At 39.5% G+C, this 22,729-nt stretch overlaps 1 protein-coding gene across 3 annotated transcripts in view; it reads right to left on the reverse strand.

The window, feature by feature from the left end:
- The window catches only part of PARP11 (poly(ADP-ribose) polymerase family member 11), a 45,397-nt gene that overhangs the window by 20,191 nt on the left and 2,477 nt on the right, over positions 1-22,729 (reverse strand). Inside the window, exon 2 of one of the 3 annotated variants that reach the window (XM_030321464.1) lies at positions 1,393-1,506. The exons of 1 other annotated variant lie outside the window; for it this stretch is intronic. Coding sequence is in view for 1 of the 2 variants with exons in the window: in XM_030321462.1 (XP_030177322.1) it covers positions 16,481-16,504 (24 nt within the window). In the remaining variant the exon portion in view is untranslated. Of the gene's footprint in view, positions 1-1,392; positions 1,507-16,480; positions 16,581-22,729 lie in introns of all 3 variants that reach the window. One more of the 3 variants, XM_030321462.1, reaches the window with a different exon arrangement.

Here is a 22,729-nt window from a genome sequence, read left to right on the forward strand (position 1 = left end):
AACAAATAAAACAAATAATAATACACTTAAGTAAGATATATCAATGCGCCAATGATTTAAGATATTTCAATATCTATAAGCACTCCAGATTCTCAGTACAGAGCCAAGAAATTTCTGTCTTACCATATGTTCACATATTTGGTCAAAAGAATCCATGTATCACATTAGTTAAAACCAAATACACCTGAGTTTTGTTTTAAACATTCATTACTTCATTTAATGACATGGAAAGATGTTTGCAATCTATAGAGTTAAGTAAAAAGGAAGATTACAATACATAGAAATAGTATAATCCAATTTTAATAAAAAAATTCATCTATATTTACCCACATGAATGTATTTGGATGTACATGTATGTATGTGTATATATACACACACACATACAGGCACGCACACACACAGAAGAAAGTTTGGATGTATATACAATTTATCATAGTTTTTTTCTGAGTGTTAGGATAATTTGCAGTAACTCTTATCTAGCTCTTAAAATATGCCAAGCACTAAGTGCTGTACATATAATAGCTCATTTAGGACTCACAACAATCTTGTCAAATAGGTATTATTATCCCTAATTTATAAATGAGGAAACTGGAGCACAGAGAGGTCATACAAAAAGGAAGCCAGGATTCAAACCCAGGCAGTCTGGATCCAGGGCCTGTGCCTGTAACCACCATAATATACTGCTTTGTACTTCATCAATGATGACTTTATAATCATCACTATATCAAGTAACTCATGTACACATGATCTTTGAAAAGTTTTAAACGTTCTTGGGTAGAGACTAGGATGAAGAGAGGGTCACCAGAAAAAGGGCAATGAGGTTAGCCAAAGAAGACTAACTATCTGGAATGTGTCCTCAGGGTTTCTGAATAAATTTAAATTGCACAATTAATATATGAAAATATTCTCCTTGCAAAAAGTCAAAACATTCAAGATAAAGCTAAAAACGTTTTCGACCATCATCACTTCCATTTCTGATATCTTCTCTCCTTCCTTCCTCAGGGTTAACTAAGACTATCAACTTACTATGTGTGTTTCAGATGTGTGTGTGTGGCGGCGGGGGGGGGGGGCGGTTAACCATATACACACATACAAACATATAGTTATCGGTGATTTGTTAAAAATTGTATTTCCTACAGCTTTGATTTATTTTACAAAGAATATGTAACTACTTGAGTAATTTATAAAACATTTGTTTTAAATTTCATTACTTAAGATGGTCCACCCTGTATCCAGAAGCTGTGTAACCTAGGATAAGTTTCTAATTACCTCGTCTAGGCCACAGTTTCTGCTTCATAAAATGGAGATTAAAGGCTCCTTCCTCATTGGGCTCTTGTTAGAAATGAATGAGATAATGCAGTAAAGTACCAAGTAAAGTACCAAGTACAGTACCTGAGCTCAATGAAGGGGGCTTGTTATTTTTTATTCATGTTTGGAAACTTCTCCAAGGAATGCTTTATGATTATTTTCTGGATTTTTCCTTCATGTTTTAAAGTTGATTGGCTGCTAAGAAATGAAAAATAGAACACCCTAGGGTCAAGAGCTTCAGGTACAGGACCCACTATTTGCCTTCTACCTTTCAATCAGAAAATAAAGCCAATGGTTTAAAATTTAAGATCAATTGTTCATATTAACTATTCCAGCTCCTGCTCTTTCTTCTATTATTGTTCACATCATTTGTTCGTTCCACTGTGAGAAAGCAAGAATGACCTAAATTTATTTTTTCTTCTGAAAGTAACTCCCAAAATTTAGAAAGATGAGTTTAAAGGTAATAGTTAAGGTAAATATTTGGCTTAGGAGTTCTATCTTTTTTTTACTAGAAGAGGGAAATAAAAACAAGAAATGGGAAACAGAAAATACCCTTTACACAGTATACATGCATCACTTGTGCTTTGCTATGTCACACTGTCCCAAAGATCACACTTTAAGCCAGGCTACAAATGTAAGTACTTTACCAAAGTCCTTCCAGAATTTCCTGTCATAAACAGCTTTAGGTGGGACCTAGGACAGACTCATATTTATCCCTATTTTGGAGAGGGCATCACTATAGGCAGGTGCCACCGTAGTGAACATTTCTAAAGCACTTCAAATTCCACAAAATATTTTGTCTTTTACAACCCCATGTGCAGGAAAAGTCACTATCTTCCAATCAAATTTAGAGAAAAAATCAAGCAGGGAAAATGCAGTTATTTTGTCTAGAATCATAGTTAGTGGGGGGTGGGGGGGCTAGGGTGGTGGAGTAGCAGGAGGACCCTAGGCGTGCCTCACCCCTCGAACACAGCTAGACAAATATCAAATCATTCTGAACACCCAAGAAATCGATCTGAGGACAGAACAAACTGCACAACTAGGGGGAGAGAAGAGGCCACACTGTGGAGGGTAGGAGGTGCAGAGACATGGTTTGGGGGAGAGAAGGATCACAGGTGCTGCAGAGGGGAAGGAGCCATGGTCATGGAGAGACAGAGAGAGGGAGAGAAAGAAAGAAAGAAAGAAAGAAAGAAAGAAAGAAAGAAAGAAAGAAAAAGCAAGCAAGCACAGAGGGAATCATACAAGGAAAACACTTTCCCAAAGTCATTGACTGGGAAAACAAGAGGGGCTGATTATGGCGAGTTTTTATAACCAGTGGGGCTCAAAGACTGAAGTTTTCGAAGTCTGCACTGTGGCTGGTGTGGAGCCTGGTAGGCACTGTGGTGCTCTTGTGGGAAAGCAGGGCAGAGGCCCAGGAGCAGACAGTGTGATCTGAGGATCCCCTGGATGGACTGGGAGAAATGGTTCTCCCTTCTTGGAGCACATATGGGAGAGGTGGTGGTGCCTCTCAGGGGACAAAATAGCCAGCAGGTGCCATTGCACTGCCCCATTTATTAGCATAGGGCAGAGACACCTGCTGAGGGTGGCTAACCTGGGCACCAGCTTTTTGCTGTGCTTTACTCTAAACTCCAAGCTCCTGCACTTCAGTGCCACGGCCTTTCTGAGACAAACCAGCACCAGCCCAGTGAGACCCTTCTCCAGAGGACCAGTGCACGTCTGTGCCACACTGTCCCTAAAGTTTAGAGTTTTATAACTCAGTGGGCCTGCCTGGGATACAACACAGGTGCACTATACTGCTGTGTAGGCAGATAGCTGGGACATAGGGTGAAGGCAGGGATCTCAGGGACACTTGGAAAACAGAGAGACTGTTTGCTCTTCTGGGAGGGCTTCCCAGACAGCGGTGGTTGCAAACTCCCCTTTCCAGTGTGAATGAGAGGGCTGGTGCCATTTCCCTCCCCTGTCCCACAGCATAAACTAACTTCAGTAACAGCACAGTGCCAACAGTGGTGACCTAAACTGCTTACACCAAGCTCCACTCCTGTGCACTCTGCAGGTGCTTCTTTACTACGGCAAGTGTGCCTGAGAACCAGAGTAGTGGGCCCCTCCCCCAGAAGGCCAGCATAAAAACCCCCCACCCCACCAAGTCTACTGACCATAGTGTGCTGCAAAGCCCTAGCTTTAGTGGAAATAGGATCTGGTCTCTTTTAACAAGGAGACCAGAGCACACCCAGTTAAAATTTGCCACACTCTGGTCAAGGTCCAAACACTGCCTACTGTAGACAAGGAGAGCCTCTGCAGATGACTAGTCTGAAGGATAGAGTAGCTAAGACACAGAAGCAGAGTGCACACAGCACACACCAGAGAAACTCCCTGAAGCACAAGGACCTGGACACTATGTGACCTCTTCTTCAAAAAGCCTCAGGAACAGGAAACATAACAGGCTTCCCTAACATAGAGAAGAAGACATAGACCTAGACAAAATGCGAAGATAGAAGAACTCATCCCAAAAGAAAGAACAAGAAAAAGTCATGGTCAGGGATCTAATCGAAACAGATGTAAGTAATATGCCTGATTCAGAATTTAAAGCAACAATCATAAAGATACTAGCTGGGCTTGAGAAAAGCATGGAAGACACCAGGGAGTCGCTTACTGCAGAGATAAGACCTAAAAACTAGTCAGGCCAAAATAAAAATGCCAAGATGGAAAACTGGTAGGATGTAATGAACACAAGGATGGAAGAAGGAGGGGAATGGATAAGTAATGCAGAACGATAACATTATCAGGGTGTCTGGGTGGCTCAGTCAGTTGAATATCTGGCTCTTGATTTCAGCTAAGGTCATGATCCAAGGGTCATGGGATCAAGCCCCACATAGGGTTCCACACTGAGCGTGCAGCCTGTTTAAGATTCTCTCCCTGTCTCCTCTACCTCTTTCCCTGGCGTGTGCTCTCTGTCTCTCAAATAAAAGAAAAAAGAATTTAAAAACAAGATAAAATTATGGAAAATAATGAAGCAGAAAAGAAGAGGGAAAGAAATATATTGGATCATGAATGTAGACTCAGAGAACTCAGCAACTTCGTAAAGTATAACATTCATATCATAGGAGTCCCAGAAGAAAAGAGGGAAAGCGGGGTAGAAGGTTTATGTGAACAAATTACAGCTGAAAAATTCCCTCATCTAGGGAAGGAAATAGACATCCAACTCCAGGAGGCACAGAGAATTTGAATCTAAATCAACAAGAGCAGGCCAACACCAATACATATCGTAGCAAAATTTGCAAAATATAGAGATAGGGAAACATTTTAAAAGCAGCAAGGAAAAGAAATCCCTAGTTTACAAGAGAAGACAAACAAGGTTAGCAGCAGACCTCTCCACAGAAACTGGGCAGTCCAGAAGGGAGTGGCATGATATATTCAACATGCTAAATGGGAAAAATATGCAGCCAAGAATATTCTATCCAGCAAGGTTGTCATTCAGAAGAGAAGGAGAGATAAAGAGTTTCTCAAACAAAAACTAAAAGAGTTCATGACCACTAAATTAGCCCTCCAAGAAATATTGAAGGGGACTCTTTGAGTGGGAAAGAAACACCAAAAGCAAAAAAGTCTAGAACAAAAAACAAACAGAAAATCTCCAGAAACAATGACTTAACAAGTAAATCAATGGCACTATTCATAGCTATCAATAATCACTCTGAATGTAAATAGACTAAATGCAAAAGACACGGGGTGTCAGAACGGATTAAAAAAAAAAAACACAAGACCCATCGGGGTGCCTGGGTGGCTCAGTCAGTTAAGCGTCCAACTTCAGCACTTCAGCTCAGGCCACGATCTCATGGTTCATGAGTTCGAGCCTCACATGGGGCTCTGTGCTGACAGCTCAGAGTTGGAGCCTGCTTCAGATTCTATGTCTCCCTCTCTCTCTGCCCCTCTCTCATTCATCCTCTGTCTCTCCGTGTCTCTTAAAAATAAATAAACATTAAAAACAAAAACAAAAACAAGACCCATCTATATGCTGCCAACAAGAGACTCATTTTAGACCTAAAGACACCTCCAAATTGAAAGTGAAGGGATAGAGAATCATTTATCATGCTAAAGGACATTAAAGAAAGCCAGAGTAGCCATACTTCCATCAGACAAACAACATTTTTTTTTAAATGTTTATTTACTTATTTTGAAAGAGAATGAGTGTGAGCAGGGAAGGGGCACAGAGAGAGGGAGAGAGAGAATCCCAAGCAGGCCCTGTGCTACCAGAGCAGAGCCCAAGGCAGGGTTCAATCTCACGAACTGCAACATCATGACCTGAGCCAAAACCAAGAGTTGGATGCTTAACCAATTGAGCCACCCAGGCATCCAGGCAAACTAGATTTTAAACCAAAGACTTTAACGAGAAATGAAGAAGGGCAGTATATCATAATAAAGGGGTTTATCCAACAAGAAGATCTAACAATTGTAAATACTTATACCCCCACTTGAAAGCACCCAAATACATAAAACAATTAATAACAAACATAAAGGAACTCTGATAATAATACAGTAATAGCAGGGGACTCTGACACCCCACTCACAGCAATGGACACATAATCTAAGCAGAAAATCAACAAGGAAACAATAGTTTTGAATGACATACTGGACCAAATGGACTTAACAGATATATTCAGAACATTTCATCCTAAAGCAGCAGAATACACATTCTTTTTGAGTGCACATGGGACATTCTCCAGGATAGATCGCATACTGGGTCACAAATCAGCCCTCAATAAGTACAAAAAGATCGAGATCATACCATGCATATTTTCCAACAACAATGCTATGAAACTTGAAGTCAACCACAAGAAAAAATTTGGAAAGACCACAAATACATGGAAACTAAATAACATCCTACGAAAACAAACAAATGGGTTAATCAGAAAATTAAGTACAAAATTTAAAAAATACATGGAAACAAATGAAAATGAAAACATAACCATCCAGAACATTTGGGATGCAGCAAAAGTGGTCCTAAGAGGGAAGTATATAGCAATACACGTCTAACTCAATAAACAAGAAAAATCTCAAATACACAACCCAACCTTACATCTAAAGGAGCTAGAAAAAGAACAACAAATGTAGCCTAAAGCCAGCAGAAAAAGGGACATAGTAAAGATTAGAATAGGAATAAATGATAGAGACACAAACAAAAAAACCCAAGAAGAACAGATCAATGAAACCAGGAGCTGTTTCTTTGAAAGAAGTAATAAAATTGATAAACTTCTAGGCAGACTTATCAAAAAGAAAAGAGAAAGGACCCAAATAAATATAATCACAAATGAGAGAGGAGAGATCACAACTAACACCACAGATATACAAACAATTAAAGGAGAATATTGTGAAAAATTATATGCTAACAAACTGGGTAGAAGAAATGGATAAATTCCTAGAAACATATAAACTACCAAAATTGAAACAGGAAGAAATAGAATATTTGAACAACTAATAACCAGTAAAGAAATTGAATCTGTAATAAAAAATCTCCCAACCAACAACAGTCCAGGACCAGATGGCCTCCCAGGAGAATTCTACCAAACATTAAGTGATTAGTTAATACCTATTCTTCTCAAACTGTTCCAAAAAAGAGAAATGAAAGGAAAACTTCCAAACTCACTCTATGAGGCCAGCATTACATTGATTCCAAAACCAGACAAAGATCCCACTAGAAGAGAAAATTACTGGCCAATGTCCTTGATGAACATACATGCGAAAATTCTTAACAAAATACTAACAAATCGAATCCAACAGTACATTAAAAGAATCATTCACCAGGATCAAGTAACATTTATCCCTGGGCTGCAAGGAGGTTCAGTATTTGCAAATCAATCAACATGACACACCAAATTAATAAAGAAAGGCTAAGAACTGTGTGATCCTGTCAATAGATGCAGAAAAAGCATTTGACAAAGTACAGCATCCATCCTTGATAAAAACCTTCAACAAAGTAGGGATAGAGGGAACGTACCTCAACATCATAAAGTCCATATATGAATGACCCATAGCTAATATCATCCTCACTGGGGCAAAACTGAGAGCTTTTTCTCTACAGTCAGAAACAAGATAGGGATGTCTGCTCTCACCATTGTTATTCAACATAGTACTGGAAGTCCTAGCCTCAGAAATCAGACAATAAAAAGAAACAAAAGGTATCCAAATCAGCAAGGAAAAAGTTGAACTTTCACTATTTACAGATGACATAATACTCTATGTAGAAAACCTGAAAGACTCCAAAAAATTGCTAGAACTTGATATATGAAGTTGTATATGGTATCAGTAAAGTCTCAGGATACAACATCAAGGCACAGAAATCGGTTGCATCTCTATACACCAATAATTAAGCAGCAGAAAGAGAAATCAAGGAATCGATCCCATTTACAATTGCACCAAAAACCATAAGATACCTAGAAATAAACCTAACCAAATTGGTAAAGAGACCTGTACTCTGAAAACTATAGAATGCTTATGAAAGACACCGAAGAGGACACAAAGAAATGAAAAACATTCCATTCTCATGGGTTGGAAGAACAAATATTGTTAAAATTTCTATACTACCCAAAGCAATCTACACATTTAATGCAATACCTATCAAAATACCACCAGCATTTTTCACAGAGCTAAAACAAACAATCCTAAAATTTGTATGGAATCACAAAAGACCCCAAATAGCCAAAGCAATCTTGAAAAAGAAAAGTAAAGCTGGGGGCATCACAATTCTGGATTTCAAATTATCTTACAAAGTTATAGTGAGCAAAACAGTATGGTACTGGCACAAAAACAGACACATAGGACAATGGAACAGAATAGAAAACCCAGAAATGGGCCCCAACTATATGGTCAACTAATCTTCGACAAAGCAGGAAAGAATATCCAACGGAAAAAAGACAATCTTTTCAACAAATGGTGTGGGAAAACTGGACAGCTACATGCAGAAGAATTACACTGGACCACTTTCTTACACCATATACAAAAATAAATTCAAAATGGATGAAATACCTAAATGTGAGATAAGAAACCATCAAAATCCTAGAGGAGAACACAGGAAGCAATCTCTTTGACATTGGCTTTAGCAACTTCTTACTAGACACATCCCCTGAGGCAAGGGAAACAAAAGCAAACATGAACTATCAGGACTTCATCAAGATAAAAAGCTTCTGCATAGTGAAGGAAACAATCAATAAAATTAAAAGGCAACCTTCAGAATATTCTGCAAATGACATATCTGATAAAGGGTTAGTTTCCAAAATCTATAAAGAATTTATCAAACTCAGCACCCAGAAAACAAACAATCCAGTTAAGAAATAGGCAGAAGACATGAACAGGTATTTTTCCAAATAAGACATCCAGTGGCTAACAGACATATGAAAGTATCATCAGACTCAATATCACTCATCATCAAGGAAATACAAATCAAAACTACGGTGAGCTACCACCTCACACTCCTCAGAATGGCTAAATTTAACAACACGGGAAATAACAGATGTTGGTGAGGATGTGGAGAAAGGGGACCCCTCTTGCACTGTTGGTGGGAATGCAAACTGGTGTAGCCACCCTGGAAAACAGTATGGAGGTTCCTCAATAAGTTAAAAATAGAACTATCCTATGACCCAGCAATTGCACTACTAGGTATTTGCCCAAAGGATACTAATTTGAAGGGACAGACACACGCACCCCAATGTTTACAGAAGCATTTTCAATAATCGCCAAATTAATGGAAAGAGCCAAATGTCCATCGACTGATGAATGAGATGTGATGTGCATATAAATAAACAAACAAACATACATAGATACACACACACAATGGAATATTACTCAGTAATAAAAAAAAATGAAATCTTGCAATTTACAGCAACATGGATAGAGCCAGGGTGTATTATGCTAGGCAAAATAAGTCAGTCAGAGAAAGACAAATACCATACGATTTCACTTATATATGGAATTTAAGAAACAAAACAGATGATGATAGGGGAAAAAAAGAGAGAGAGTGGCAAACCATAAAACAGACCCTTAACAACAGAGAAACAAACTGAAGGAAGGTGAGTGGTGGATGGGTTAAATGGGTGATGGGTATTAAGGAGGGCATTTGTTGTGATAAGCCCTGGGTGTAAGTGATTAATCACTGAATTCTACTCCTAAAACTAATATTACACTATATGTTACCTAACTGGAATTTAAATAAAAACTTGAGGGAATTTAAATAAAAACCTAACCATTCTTAGGCTAAGCACCTGACTCTTGGTTTCTGCTCAGGTGACAATCTCACAGATTCATGAGTTTGAGCCCCATGTCCGGCTCTGCCCTAGCAGTAGGGAGCCTACTTGGGATTCTCTGCCTCTCCCTCTCTCTCTGCCCCTCCCCCACTCACGCTGCCTCTGTCTCTCTCAAAAAATAGACCTAAAAACAAAACAAAACCTTGAAACTAAAAAAAAAAACAAAAACAAAAACAAAAAACAAAGTAAAAAACAGAATCATAGAGTTAGCAGTACAAAGGAGATTAAAGAAACACCCAAGACGTCCTGAGCATCAGTTCTTCCCTAAACTGCCAACGCGGATGGCTTCATTTTCATATATGGACAGTTGCTCCTTCTCTCCTCTATTGTGAAAGCTTAATTTGGTTGCTTTACTTCTCAGACATTATGGCTTTTTCCCAAGAGTTAGTTCATAAGACTAAGTCTTATAGTTTTCTACAATAAGTTACTCCTCCAAAGGAAGGGCTATTCTGTATAACGAGGCTCAAAGAGTAAGCCAAGTTTAAATTAATAACTTTACAATACATTAACCATAGTAATAATGGACCTAGATTAGAACACATTTATAGGCAATAAGAGGAATGTGAGCAAGCTGTCTGTCGTGGAGTAGGCAATTAATAAATGCTAGCTGAACAAATTAGTTCAGCTACCGTGCCAATGTTCAGTTTTTAATTGGCAGGATTGATGCTTCTGGCACACCAGGCTATGAAGAAAAGAAGCTAGTATAAACCGAAAAAGCATTTTATAAATTTTCAAGTGCAGTGGGTATGCTGGTCAAATCTGTCTATAATGCTATCTATCCAAAGAGACTATATGGAACCTGGGAATAGTCAATCTGGGTCATCAAATAGAAAGGCTATGTGGAAAAGTAATTTAACATCAAAATCCCAGTCTATAGGAGAAAAATAATGCCATCTTCCAGACCAGTTAAAAGATTTCTGATAAGTTTATTACAGTGAATAAAATATTACAGTGAACAAAATGCTAACAAAATATTAGTATAAACACAGTATCTTCAGAAAAATCATATTTGGTAATGAAAACTTTCTTGTCTCTAAGACAAGAAATCTTCTTGTCTAAGAAGAAGATCCAAAGATCCAAAGCCTGCTATTAAAAGCTTAAAAACAAGGTGGAGCTTTTGGAATGACACAGTAAGGAGTTCAGTGGGCCTTCCCAGCAAAATTGCATTTTAGTTGGTGAGCATCATTTTAAAAACCAAAGCAAACAAACAAACAAAAACATGTAAAGTCTCTAAGGGCATATAGCAAATGGAGAAACATTTATTCAGAAAAAATCTACTAAATCTCAGAACAGGTGAGAGTGTGGCATTTGAGCCAAGATCTGTTCCATTACCCCATTCCTCCAGCACTCTGTTACAGAAGCTCTACCTCAGGTCTGTGCAGAGAAGAAGACAGGGGTTCCCTTTCCCTCCATATCCTAGTCTTGGGCTAGTTTCATCCTGGAAGGGGCAGGCTGTTGGTGTTTCTCATCCCCTTCAGCTTAGAGATTCTGGGCAGGCCATAGATGGGACGGACCTCCTGGTTCCTCCACCCAGTCCTAGCTCATGTGGTGGAAACTCTACTCCAGGCTCAGTAGATTAGAGATACTGAGCCCTGATTGCTACCACCCTAGTTTACTCATAAGGTGGAAGTTCCATGTCAGAAGGAGTAAGTCAAGAAGACCCGGGGCTACCAACACCCCTTCCACCCAAAGACCAGGTATCAATCACTATGGGAAAAGCCACTCCCACCCCAAGCCACAGGTATAGTGGCAACAGGGTTCTACTGAGGGGGAAAGACACACTGTAGGCACAAAGAGCTCCATGTCTCTGAGGGGACTGACTTTATTTGGAACAGAAAATAGAGAACCTCATGCCAAAGAGCGTTATTGAAAATAATGGAAATATCCAGGAAAAGCAATGAAGAGGCCCAAAGCTCCGATACAAGCCAAATGGTAGAGCATACGAAAGTTTAACATAGAGAAACAGGGATAACCAAGGAAAGCCCTCCTGGGATTACAGTTAACCATGAGAGTCAAGAAGGCTGTGTACAAGCACCAGGCTGTACCTACCCAGGAATGATCAGAGCAGGTCATGGGACAGACTTGAAAACATTTCCTAAGCTGCATATGGAGGGATCAACACAGAGTGGAAACCTCCACTGGCACAAGAGGCTTAAACACAACCTCTGACCAAACATCGAACAACTGTCCTTTTTCCACTTAATCCTTTTATTAAAAAACAATAAATCAGTATCTATGTTGGTGGGTCTATTTCTGGATTCTGATCTATTCTAATAATCATTTTCTCTATCTTACTGCTAATACTACAGTTTTGATGACTGCAGTTTCACAATGAATCTTTAAATCAGGTAGTGTTAGTGTTCCAAATCTGTTCTTTTTCAGAATTGCTTAGCTCTACTAGGTCCTTTCAATTTTGATTGGGATGGTGTAGTATGTGACCCATTTGGAGATAACTGCCATCTTAATAAAGTTGAGAATTTCAACCCATGAATGAGGCACATCTCTTTCTTTCTTTCTTTTTTAACATTTATGTATTTATTTTGAAAGAGAGAGCGTGAACAGGGGAGAGGCAGAGAGAGAGCAAGAGAACTCTGCAGGCTCTGCACTGTCAGCACAGAGCCCAAGGCGGGGCTCAATCTGACAAACTGTAAGATCCTGACCTGAACTGAAATCAAGAGTCTGATATTTAACAGACTGGGCCACCTGGGCGCCCTGAGGCATATCTATTGACTTGTTTTAGGTCTTCTTTACCTTTTTTTCAGCAATGTTTTATAGTTCTCAGTGTATAGGGTTTGCACATCATTTATGCAAGCTTCATGCCTAAGTATTCCACATTTTTTGTTATTGTAAATGGAATTGCATTTAAAATTTCAATTACTGATTGAATGCTGCTTATATATAGAGGTACATTATTTTTTGTACATGAATCCTGTACTCAGCATCCTTACTAAACCTTCTTATTACTTCTAGGTTTTTGGACATTCCATCAGATCTTCTATACAGGCATTTCTAGAGATAGAGAGATACAGATTGCCTTACTTTGTTTTAGCATATAGATGACTGCTATTTCTCATGCCTTCTTTTTCTTGCCTTATTGCAGTGATTATAACCTCCAGTGCATATTCAAGATGAATAAAGAATGGGCATCATTTGTCCCTGATCTAAGTGAGAAAGTATTCAGTCTTTCACTCTTAAGTTTGATATTAGACACAGGTTTTTGTAGATGCCCCTTATGTCAGGGGTTCCCACAATCACCCTCAGGCTCATAGGAGAAGGACTCACAGGACTCAGAAGTTGTTCTATTCATGGTTACAGTTTATTACAGTAAAAGTATACAGAGTCAAATAAGCAAAAGGGAAAAGTGCATGAAGTCCAGAGGAAAATGTATAAGCTTCCAAGTGTCCCCTCCCAATGGAGTCACATAGGACACACTTAATTCTCCCAGCAACCATATGTGAAAACAAGTACAAAGGGTTGCCAACCAGGGATGTTCACCTGAGCCTACATGTCCAGGGTTTTTACTAGGAGTTAGTCACGTAAGCATTTAGCACCTTATGTGACTGACCTCAGCTACGGACATTTCAGACCTCCAGAGAGAAAGCAAATGTTCACCATAAATCACACTGCCAGTATAAACTATCTAGATAAATTGGGATAGCATGGCTCAAGATCTCAGGCATGCAAATATACTCATCAGACAAACTATTTTAAGAGCCCAGGCTTTTCTTGAGAATGTACACAGTTTGAGCACCCCACGCCTGTTGAGTTAGCCCTTTTCTGCCCATCCGTTATCAGGTTGAGCAAGTTCTCTTCTACTCCCGGGTTAGAGTTTTTATCAGGGATACTGGATTTTGCCAAATGCTTTTTCTGAATACATTGAAATGATCATATGCTTTTTTTATTTTAGTTTGTTTATATGGTGAGTTACATTGATTGCTGTTCAAATATTAAACCAACCTTCCATTTTGAGGATAAATACCATTTTGTAATTATGCATCAACCTTCTTATATGTTAGACTCAATTTGCTAAAATTTTTCTTAAAATTTTTGTATCCGTGTTCATTAGCTGCTTATAATGTCTTTGGTTTTGGTATCAGGGTAATGCCAGCTTCATAGAATGAGTTGTGAAGTATAACCTTCTCTTCAATTTTCTGAAAGCTTGTGCAGAATTAGTACTGTTTCTTCCTTAAATATTTGTTAGAATTTACCAGAGAAACCATCTGGGCTTGGAGTTTTCTTTGTGGGTAGGCCTTTTCCATAAATTTGAACTCTTGAATAGATTTTAGGTTATTCATGTTATTTCTTCTTCAGTGAGCTCTGGTAGTTTGTGTCTTTAACATTAAATTGTTCATAACATTCCCTCACTACCCTTTAATGTTTGTAGAATATGTAGTGATGTCACCTCTCTTAATATTGATAATTTGTATTCTTTTTCTCCTGATCTGTCTGGCTAGAAGTTTATCAATTTTATTGATGCTCCTCAAAAAAAAAAAAAAAACAAAAAACAAAAACAACAACAACAAAAAAACCAGCTTCTGCATTCATTGATTTTTCTGTTTTCATTTCAGTGATTTCCACTCTAAATTTTATTTCCTTGCTCCAGCTTGAGTTTAATTTGCTCTTCTTTTTCTAGTTTCTTAAGGAGGAAGCTATGGTCATGGATTTGTGACATTTCTTTTCCAATATAGGCATCAATTTAGCTATAAATTTCCCTTTCAGTACTGTTGTAGCAGCTTATCACAAGTTTGATCTGTTACCTTCATACTTTCTACCTCTTTGACCGATAGGTTAACGTGCTATTTACTTACCAGACGCTTGTGGGTTTTACAGATCTTTCTTTTACTGAATTCTAATTTAATTCCATTTTGATCAGATAGCATACTTTATATGACTTGAATTCTTTTAAATGTACTGAGACTTATTTTACAGCCCAGAATGTGGTCTATCTTGTGAAATGTTCCCTGTATAGTTGAAAAAAAAAAAAGTGTATTCAGCTATTGTTGAGTGTAATGGTCTATAAATGTGAATTAGGTCAAGTTGGTTGACTGACGGTATTGTTCAAGTCTTCTATACCTTTGCTCATTTTTATCTACTTATTCTGGCAATTATTGAGAGAGGAGTAGTAAAGTCTCCAACGATAATGGGATTTGTCTATTTCTCCCTACAGTTCTATTAGTTTTGCTTCAGGTATTTTGGAGCTCTATTATCAGGTATATAAATGTTTAGGGTTGTTACTGATTAACTGACCTCTGTATCATAGGAAATGACGTTCTTTAATATCATCGTCTTTGAAACCCACTTTAATATACTACTCAAGCTTTCTCTTGACTGCTGTCAGCACCACAGATCTCTCTCCATTCAGTTTTATCCTACTTGCATCTTTATATTCAAAGTGTGTTTCTTGTAGACAGCTTAGAGTTGGGTCTCACTTTTTACTCTGATCTGACAATCTGTCCTCTAATTGAAGTGTTTACAGCATTTACTATGGTATGATTATTGATATTAGGTTTAAGTTTATCATCTCGCCATTTGCTTTTTACTTGTTCCTTTTGTTTTTTGTTCCCTTTTCATCTTTTTCTATCTTCTTTTGGATTCAGTACACTTTTAGGATTCCATTTTATCTCCACTGGTGGATTAACTAGAACTCTTTGCTATACACACCTTTTCATTTCCTCCTTTTCCATTCACTGTAAAATCCACTCTAATTTAGTTTCTCTAGCTTCTGGCCCAATACCTCCTGCCACCATCACAAACAAGCAAACAAACGTACTGGACTTGCGAGGATTTCCAATCCTAGCTTCATGTTGCTAAACCCTATGCTCTTTTATCAGTCCTCATCTTACTTGACCTCTCTGTAACATTCCACAGCTTACCCTCTGTCCTGAATTACTCTTTTCTTGATTTCCATGAAATCATACTTTCTAGATTGTCTTACATTTTTCACCACAAAATCTATCGCCTGCAACTTTTAGGTTCTGTGGGCTCACTCAGTCCTAGCCCCTTTTCTTGTCTTTCTCAGCAACTTCAAAACATGGTCAGTCCTCAAGAATCATGAAGTAGTTCACAGGCATTTTCAGAGGAAAAATTAAAGAAATTTGCTCATATACATTTTGTAAAGTTGAAATATATGAGTAACAGTGATTTTCTTTTAAAAATTTTTTTTTCAACATTTATTTATTTTTGGGACAGAGAGAGACAGAGCATGAACGGGGGAGGGGCAGAGAGAGAGGGAGACACAGAATCGGAAACAGGCTCCAGGCTCTGAGCCATCAGCCCAGAGCCTGACACGGGGCTCGAACTCCCGGACCAAGAGATCGTGACTTGGCTGAAGTCGGAGGCTTAACCGACTGCGCCACCCAGGCGCCCCATTCATGGATTTCTTTAAAGTTACCAACTTGCTATGTCAGTATGTTCAGTCTGTGCTGATCAGTGCGTATCAGCTAGTGTTCAGCAAATATGGTGGTGTAGAACCAAGTGAACTTTCACCTCATCTTCAAACAAAGCCTCAAATCAATTTACTTTGTTGACAGGGTAGAGAAGAGACCAAAACTAGAGGCATTCCTCAGCTAAAACAGTAAGGTCTTAATATTCCTAAGAAGCTGTTAGCCCAAATTTAATGCCCAATTTAATTGTGGGGGAAAAAAAAACCAGCTATTGACAAAATTTCTTTATTATAGGACTCTGCTGGAAGTCACATAATATCAATGGCACATGATATGAGAGAGCAATTATTATCACATGAGTGTTTCAGCATATATTTTGTTTTAAAACTGAACAAACTACTTGTGGAAAAACACAAATCGGTCCGTGTAGTATATGTACGCTGTAATGAGGTAGAAGTACTCAATAACTTTTTGTTCTGCTTATCAGTGAAAACTCACGGCACAAGGGAAGACAGTTTTCATTTAGACGATGATGCTTTTGTGAGCCATGACGTGGGCTGGAAAAGGTGCACCCCGCTCAAAACCGACAGAGCATGAGCTATACAAACAACAAGAAAAGGTGTTGCTGCATTACTAAAAGGCGTTTTAGACACATGGAACAATTAGAAGTCAACAATATGCCTCCTGATTGTAACTGAGTGTTGAAGGAAATAATGAAAATTGAGTGTCAGCAAATCTTGACAACTCAGTATGTGCTCTTGGCTGTGTGGAAAGAAATGGCAGTGTTTGCAAAATTACCCTTCCTACTCGAGTGTAAAGGGTGTCAAGGAAAAAAGCGCTGACAAGAGTTTCCACAGGGAGAGACGAGATAAAAATATTTCTTTGTGATGCTGATAATACTAATAGCCATTCCTGATTTCTAGAGGACTGCTTAGCTAAAATACACCCAGCAGCTTAACTAACCTGAACCATTACTTCAAGGCCAAAATATCTCAGTTTTTAATAAGGAGAATAAGATACCAGATTTGCTGGTCACGAAACTATGCTGCAAATGGTTGAATTGCTAAGGTGTGACTCCTTCCCAGAATTGGATGGCTTTCTTCACTCAGCAAAGTGAGAATGATTTTATGCTTGTGGATATATAAGGAACACATCCAAATGTTACAACAAAACACCAACAGATACTTTCTAGAGACTGAAGTACTCAAAGAATGACTAAGAATCCATTTGCTCCTATCTTCCAAACATTTAGGCTAGTTGAAACATTCACCCCTACAATTACTTAATCTTTTAAGTGTGTCAATTTGGCAACTGATGGAGCATTAGGAATAGTCTTCAGGGAAAAATCTCATACTTTCTCAGTCTGTGTTTGGTCTTGGCATCCCAAAACATCTGACAGAGCCAGCAAGTACCAGTTGCAAATCTTGACAATCTATAACTATAGCATGGAGTCTCCTAATTTAGTAGAAATACAGGGGGGACAATTCAGAGTGTCTGGATCTAACCTACATCTCAAGCTATCTGTCAACAAGACAGATATATACTTTGTAAGAGGCTGCAAAAATATCATCCTTTTCAATACTGAAAACAATTTTTTAAATACTACTTTCTTGTTTAAAATTGGTGATCTGCATGGGTGTTCAAAGTTTGAGAAACATTGTCCTAGGAGCCTCACTTACTCTCATGACTTTAAAAGCCATCTACATAGATTAAGTCCAAAATGCCATTTCTAGCTCAGTCTTCTTCTCTGAGTTCCGGACCCAACTACCCAATAGCCAATAGCCTCTTTGACTTTCCTGCTTGAGTGCTTCACAGGCACATTAAACCTAGAACAGGCCCAAAACCAAACTCTTGATCTCCACCATAACTTCCACTTTCCCAGTCTCCCCATCTCAGTGAAAAGTATCTCGTTCCTCCCAGCTGCCCATGCCAGAAATCTGTCACTCCTCATCCAAAGCGCAGCATGAACTGATCCACTTCTGTCTCTCTCTGTCCACTACCATCGATTTAGTCCAGATCACCTTCAACTTCACCCTGGACTACACTATAGATCCCCAAGTGGTCTTCCAACAGCCTTTCTGATGCCCCTCTGGATTAATTTTCGATCGTTGAGGGAACAAATTACCATAAACTCAGTGGCTTAAAACAACACAAATTTATTATCTCTCACACCTATGTTGAAGTCTGACATGGAACTCACTAGGCTAAAATCACCGTGGGCCTGATTCCCTTCTGGAGGCTGTAGGGAAAGCATCTGTTTCCTTGGCGTTTCCTGCTTTTAAAAGCTACCCACATTCCTTGCCTTGTGTCTCCCTTACTTCATCTCCAAAGCCAGCAATGTTGACTGTTCTTCCATAGTAACATCTCTCTCTGGCTTTTTTGTCTCCTTCTTCTGCTTTTAAGGATGCTTGTGATTGCACTGGGTCCACCTAGATAATCCAAGTAACCAATCTCCCAATCATAAGGTCAGCTGATTAGCAATCTTAATTCCCCTTTGCTATGCAATCTAACATACTCACAACTTCTAGGGATTAGGATGTAGGTATGTTTGGGAGGTCATTATTCTGCCTAACACCCTCCCTAATACATAACTCATGTTCCCCACAGCAGTCAGAATGGTCTTTTTTAAAACACAAATATGATAATGCCACTTCCTATATAAAATCCTTCAATGGCTTTGCACTCCTCTAAGGACAAAATTCAAAATTCTAAACATGCCTGGCTAGTTCCTGCCTACCTACTGGCCTCATCTCCTGGTTCACTGGGTTCCTGCCACACATGGCTTCTCTCTGCCTGAGGCACCAAGTTCCTTTCTGTCTCAGGGTCTCTGCTCACACTATTTCTGTTGTCTAAATAGCCCTCCTGGCCTCCCATCCAACCTTCACCTGGCTGACTCTTGCTCAATCCTTCAGATTGCTGTAAAAGTGACTTTCACAGAGTGGACTTACCCGGTCTCTCAATCTAATATTAGCTCCCTCTATGATACATTGTCATTGTTGTTGTTGTTGTTTTAAGTTTATTTATTTTTAAGAGAGAGAGAGAGAGAGAGAATGAGTCGGGGAGGGACAAGAGAGAGAGGGAGACACAGAATCCCAAGCAGATTCTGCACTGTCTGCACAAAGCCCATCTCTAGGCTTGATCTCAGGAACCGTGAGATCACAATCAGAGCCAATATCAAGAGCTGGACGCTTAACTGACTGAGCCACCCAGGCACCCTCACTGTTCTTTTTCTCTCAAAGCTTTTACTGGAGTTGCAGTTAAATGTTACTTGTGTGATTAATTATTGGCTTAATGCCTCCCTGCACTACACTGCAAGCCTATGAGGGCTGGGGCCTAGTCTGTTTTGTTCACCACTGTAAGTGCAGAGGCATAGAACTGACTGACTTATATTAAGTACTCAATAAATAGATGAGTGTTATCAGATACTATTTCAAAAACAGACCTAACTCTTAGGGGGTGAGTTGCATCAACCAAAGACCTCAACATTCTGCTTAAGAATTTTAGAACAGGTGGGTCATACTCAGCATTTCCCCTCACCCCATCCTTCAAACCTGTTGCAAATGTCTGCCTGTAGCCTGTATACCAAACTCTGAGACGCCAAAAAACATTCGACTCATTTCCTCGGCCATGTGCTGCATGTGCCGTGCCAACCTGAGGAGGCTGTATCATTTCCCTACTCGTGCTCAGGTGCTGCACCACTAGAAACAAGTTCTAAACACATGAGAGTCTGTGTCACAAAAAGTTCATGATTTTCTGCAACTCAGGAACCTTTCCTTATCTCAACTCCCTGTGACTTTCCTCACAGGTCCTTTTCTTTTCTTTTTTTTTTTTTTAATTTGCACTGTTTATTTATTTTTGAGAGAGACAGAACATGAGCGGGGGAGGTGCAGAGAGAGAGGGAGACACAGAATCTGAGGCAGGCTCCAGGCTGTCAGCTGTCAGCATAGAGTCCAATGCGGGACTCGAACTCATGAACTGTGAGATCATGACTTGAGCTGAAGTCAGCTGCTTAACCGATGAGTCACCCAGACACCACTCTTCTTTTTTTTCTTTTCTTTTTAAAATTTATTTATTTTTGCAAGAGAGAGAGAGAGAGCAAGCAGAGAGAGGCAAAGAGGGGAACAGAGCATCCAAAGCAGGCTCTGTGGTGACAGCAGACAGCCCAATGCAGGGCTTGAACCCACAAACTGTGAGATCATGACCTGAGACAAAGTCAGATACTTAACTGAGCCACCCAGTCGCCTCACACAGGTCCTTTTCTACCCGCTTGAAATCCCATATGTTAAGTCCGACTGGCAAGAGTATGTGTTCTGGAGCCAGAAAGTCCTAGATTTAAAACCTGTTTCCGTCCTTATTCCGAAAGTTCACCAAACTTTGAGACTTAGTATCATCACTAAAAAAGTGAGGATAATGATTTAATTCCTACCTCGCACGGGTATTAGATAAACTCAGTGTGCATATACTTTGTTTACCACCGCCTCAGCCACCAAACACTGGCACGTCACACTACTCTCTAAGCTTAACTCAATCCACTACTAGGACGATTACAAAGAATGCCAACATACAGATTATCAGTATATGAACCCATGACTGTCTGTTGATCTAGGAACACATCTTCATAGACACTATGTTCGCTATAGAACTTCCATTTCCAGGAACAAATCTTACCTCCATCGTCCCCCAGGCCTGAGGGACACTGTCTGACTCAGAAGAGATAATACACAGATGTTAGTCACCACCACCCACAACCCCTTCATCCTCATTCTCAAAATGCCCATACTGAGACTCTACTCATCAGGTATGCACTCTTCCCATTTCACTCCATTATCCAAACTGTACCTGTTGTTCTCTTTCACCTTGGTGGTCTATGGTCATTTTGCTCTCCTCACCTTCTCATAAGACCACTTCTATAACTTTGACACCTAGCTAAAATGTAACTTACGCTACTAAAGCCTCCTAGTCCCCTGTATGCTCTGGTATCACCTTCTCTCCCCCAAACCATATTGCAAGACCCCTAGGGGCAGACTCTGACTTGATCCATGTCTGTAATCCTCCTCCCTAGTGTCTAGAACGTTTTATATGTAGTAGATACTTAGTAAATATTTGTTGAGTGGGTGAAATAATGAATCAATGATTGGTTTCTCTGGTAGTCTGGTTCTGACCTATAGTTGATAGTTGGAACTATCAGAGAGACAACCAGTAGAGGTGTCCATGACCTGGCTCAGGAATAGGCTCAGGACTGAAAATGTACACTTGGCAGGCATATTCACTACAGTAATATCTGAAGCCTTAGAACTCACAAGGAAAAAAAAAAGATGTGCTAAGAGAAAACAAAAGTTAACAGTAAAACATTTCAGGGGTAGAAGAAGGCAGTGCAGTTAAGATTATTATTCAGAAATAAATCACAAAAAGGAAAAGAAATCCAAACGAGTATACAGTCCCAGGAGAATAAGAAAAGACTCCTGAGAAACACCCCTAGTGCATTAATGTTGCAGAAAGAAGAGGCTGGAGGCATAAAGGTCGCTTCTATATGTGTAGATTTGAAAATTCTTGGTGACCATTAGCCAGTAAGGTGTTAGGGGCAGAGGTGGGGCTGGCAGAGCAGAGGTATGAATAAGAATGACAAAAAGCCTAAGACTATTCTTTCAAGAAGTTTGACAGGAGAAGGAAAGATAAAAATCACAGTGCCAAGTGAGTCTGGTGGCAGCTGTGAACATAAAATAACAGAGAAAAACACGGTTCAGCAGGTAAAGCACTGCACCAACACACAAATGTTACCACTGCTACCACCTCATAAGACAGGACGTGTGTGATCTTGAGAAAATCATTTTCTCCTCCCTTAGCTAACTCATCATATCCTAACAGTATGAGTAATATGTGGAAAGGAATTATGGAAGAGTTTATCATTGAAAGTAAGGTCTTAATACTGTAATAAATGGGGTTGTAACCTCACAGATGTTTGCCATTTTTCAGTTTCCTTTCTCCGTGTGATGGAGGGAAACTGAAACTCCTTCATATGTAACAGTGATTACTTATTCCAACCCTGCAAAAGAGGAAGAAGACAATGACAAAGGGGCAGAGAAAGGCAATTCCTCTCTGCAGACTTTGCCCCTTTCTTAAACTGGGGGACATCAGTCAAGGGCTACCTCCCCCAGGTGGATGAAGAACTGCCAAGAGCTCATATCAGAACTGAGTGTGCCTGCTGCTTCTGTCAACCAGATCTGCCTTGGCAGGGACATTATGCTTACCTCAAGGTGCCTGGTCAGTGAAAAGCTTGAGTAGATAGCACTGACCTCATGACTGTCTTGAAAAATAAAATAAAATTTTGTACTGAGACAAAGTTTATTTATAACTCCTTGGTTATCTCGTAGTTTTCCCCCCTGAGGAAATGTTGCAAGCTCAGTGGTGATTTTCCACACTCAAACTATGTCACGGAGACTTTTCGCTTGGAAGGGGCAGCTGCTTTGGAGTATTACCATGGCCAGCATCAGTGTAACATTATCTCAAAGCCACTTGTGAGTAGAATACAGTATCATGCTGAAGGTGTATTTGCAGTAGGAGGCATATCTGTAGCTCATAGGTGGTCTATTAAGGCCATATATGCTACCAAACATATACAGGGAGAAAGGAGGCAGAAGACTTCAATTAAAGCAGTTCACAGTGGCCTTTCTTCACAAAGCAGAATTTATTATCTCATTCAATGGCAAGAAATGGTAAATAGGAATTTCAGTTTATAGTAAATTCAAC

Source organism: Lynx canadensis, chromosome B4, assembly GCF_007474595.2.
Source record: "Lynx canadensis isolate LIC74 chromosome B4, mLynCan4.pri.v2, whole genome shotgun sequence".
Classification (NCBI taxonomy): Eukaryota; Metazoa; Chordata; class Mammalia; order Carnivora; family Felidae; genus Lynx; species Lynx canadensis.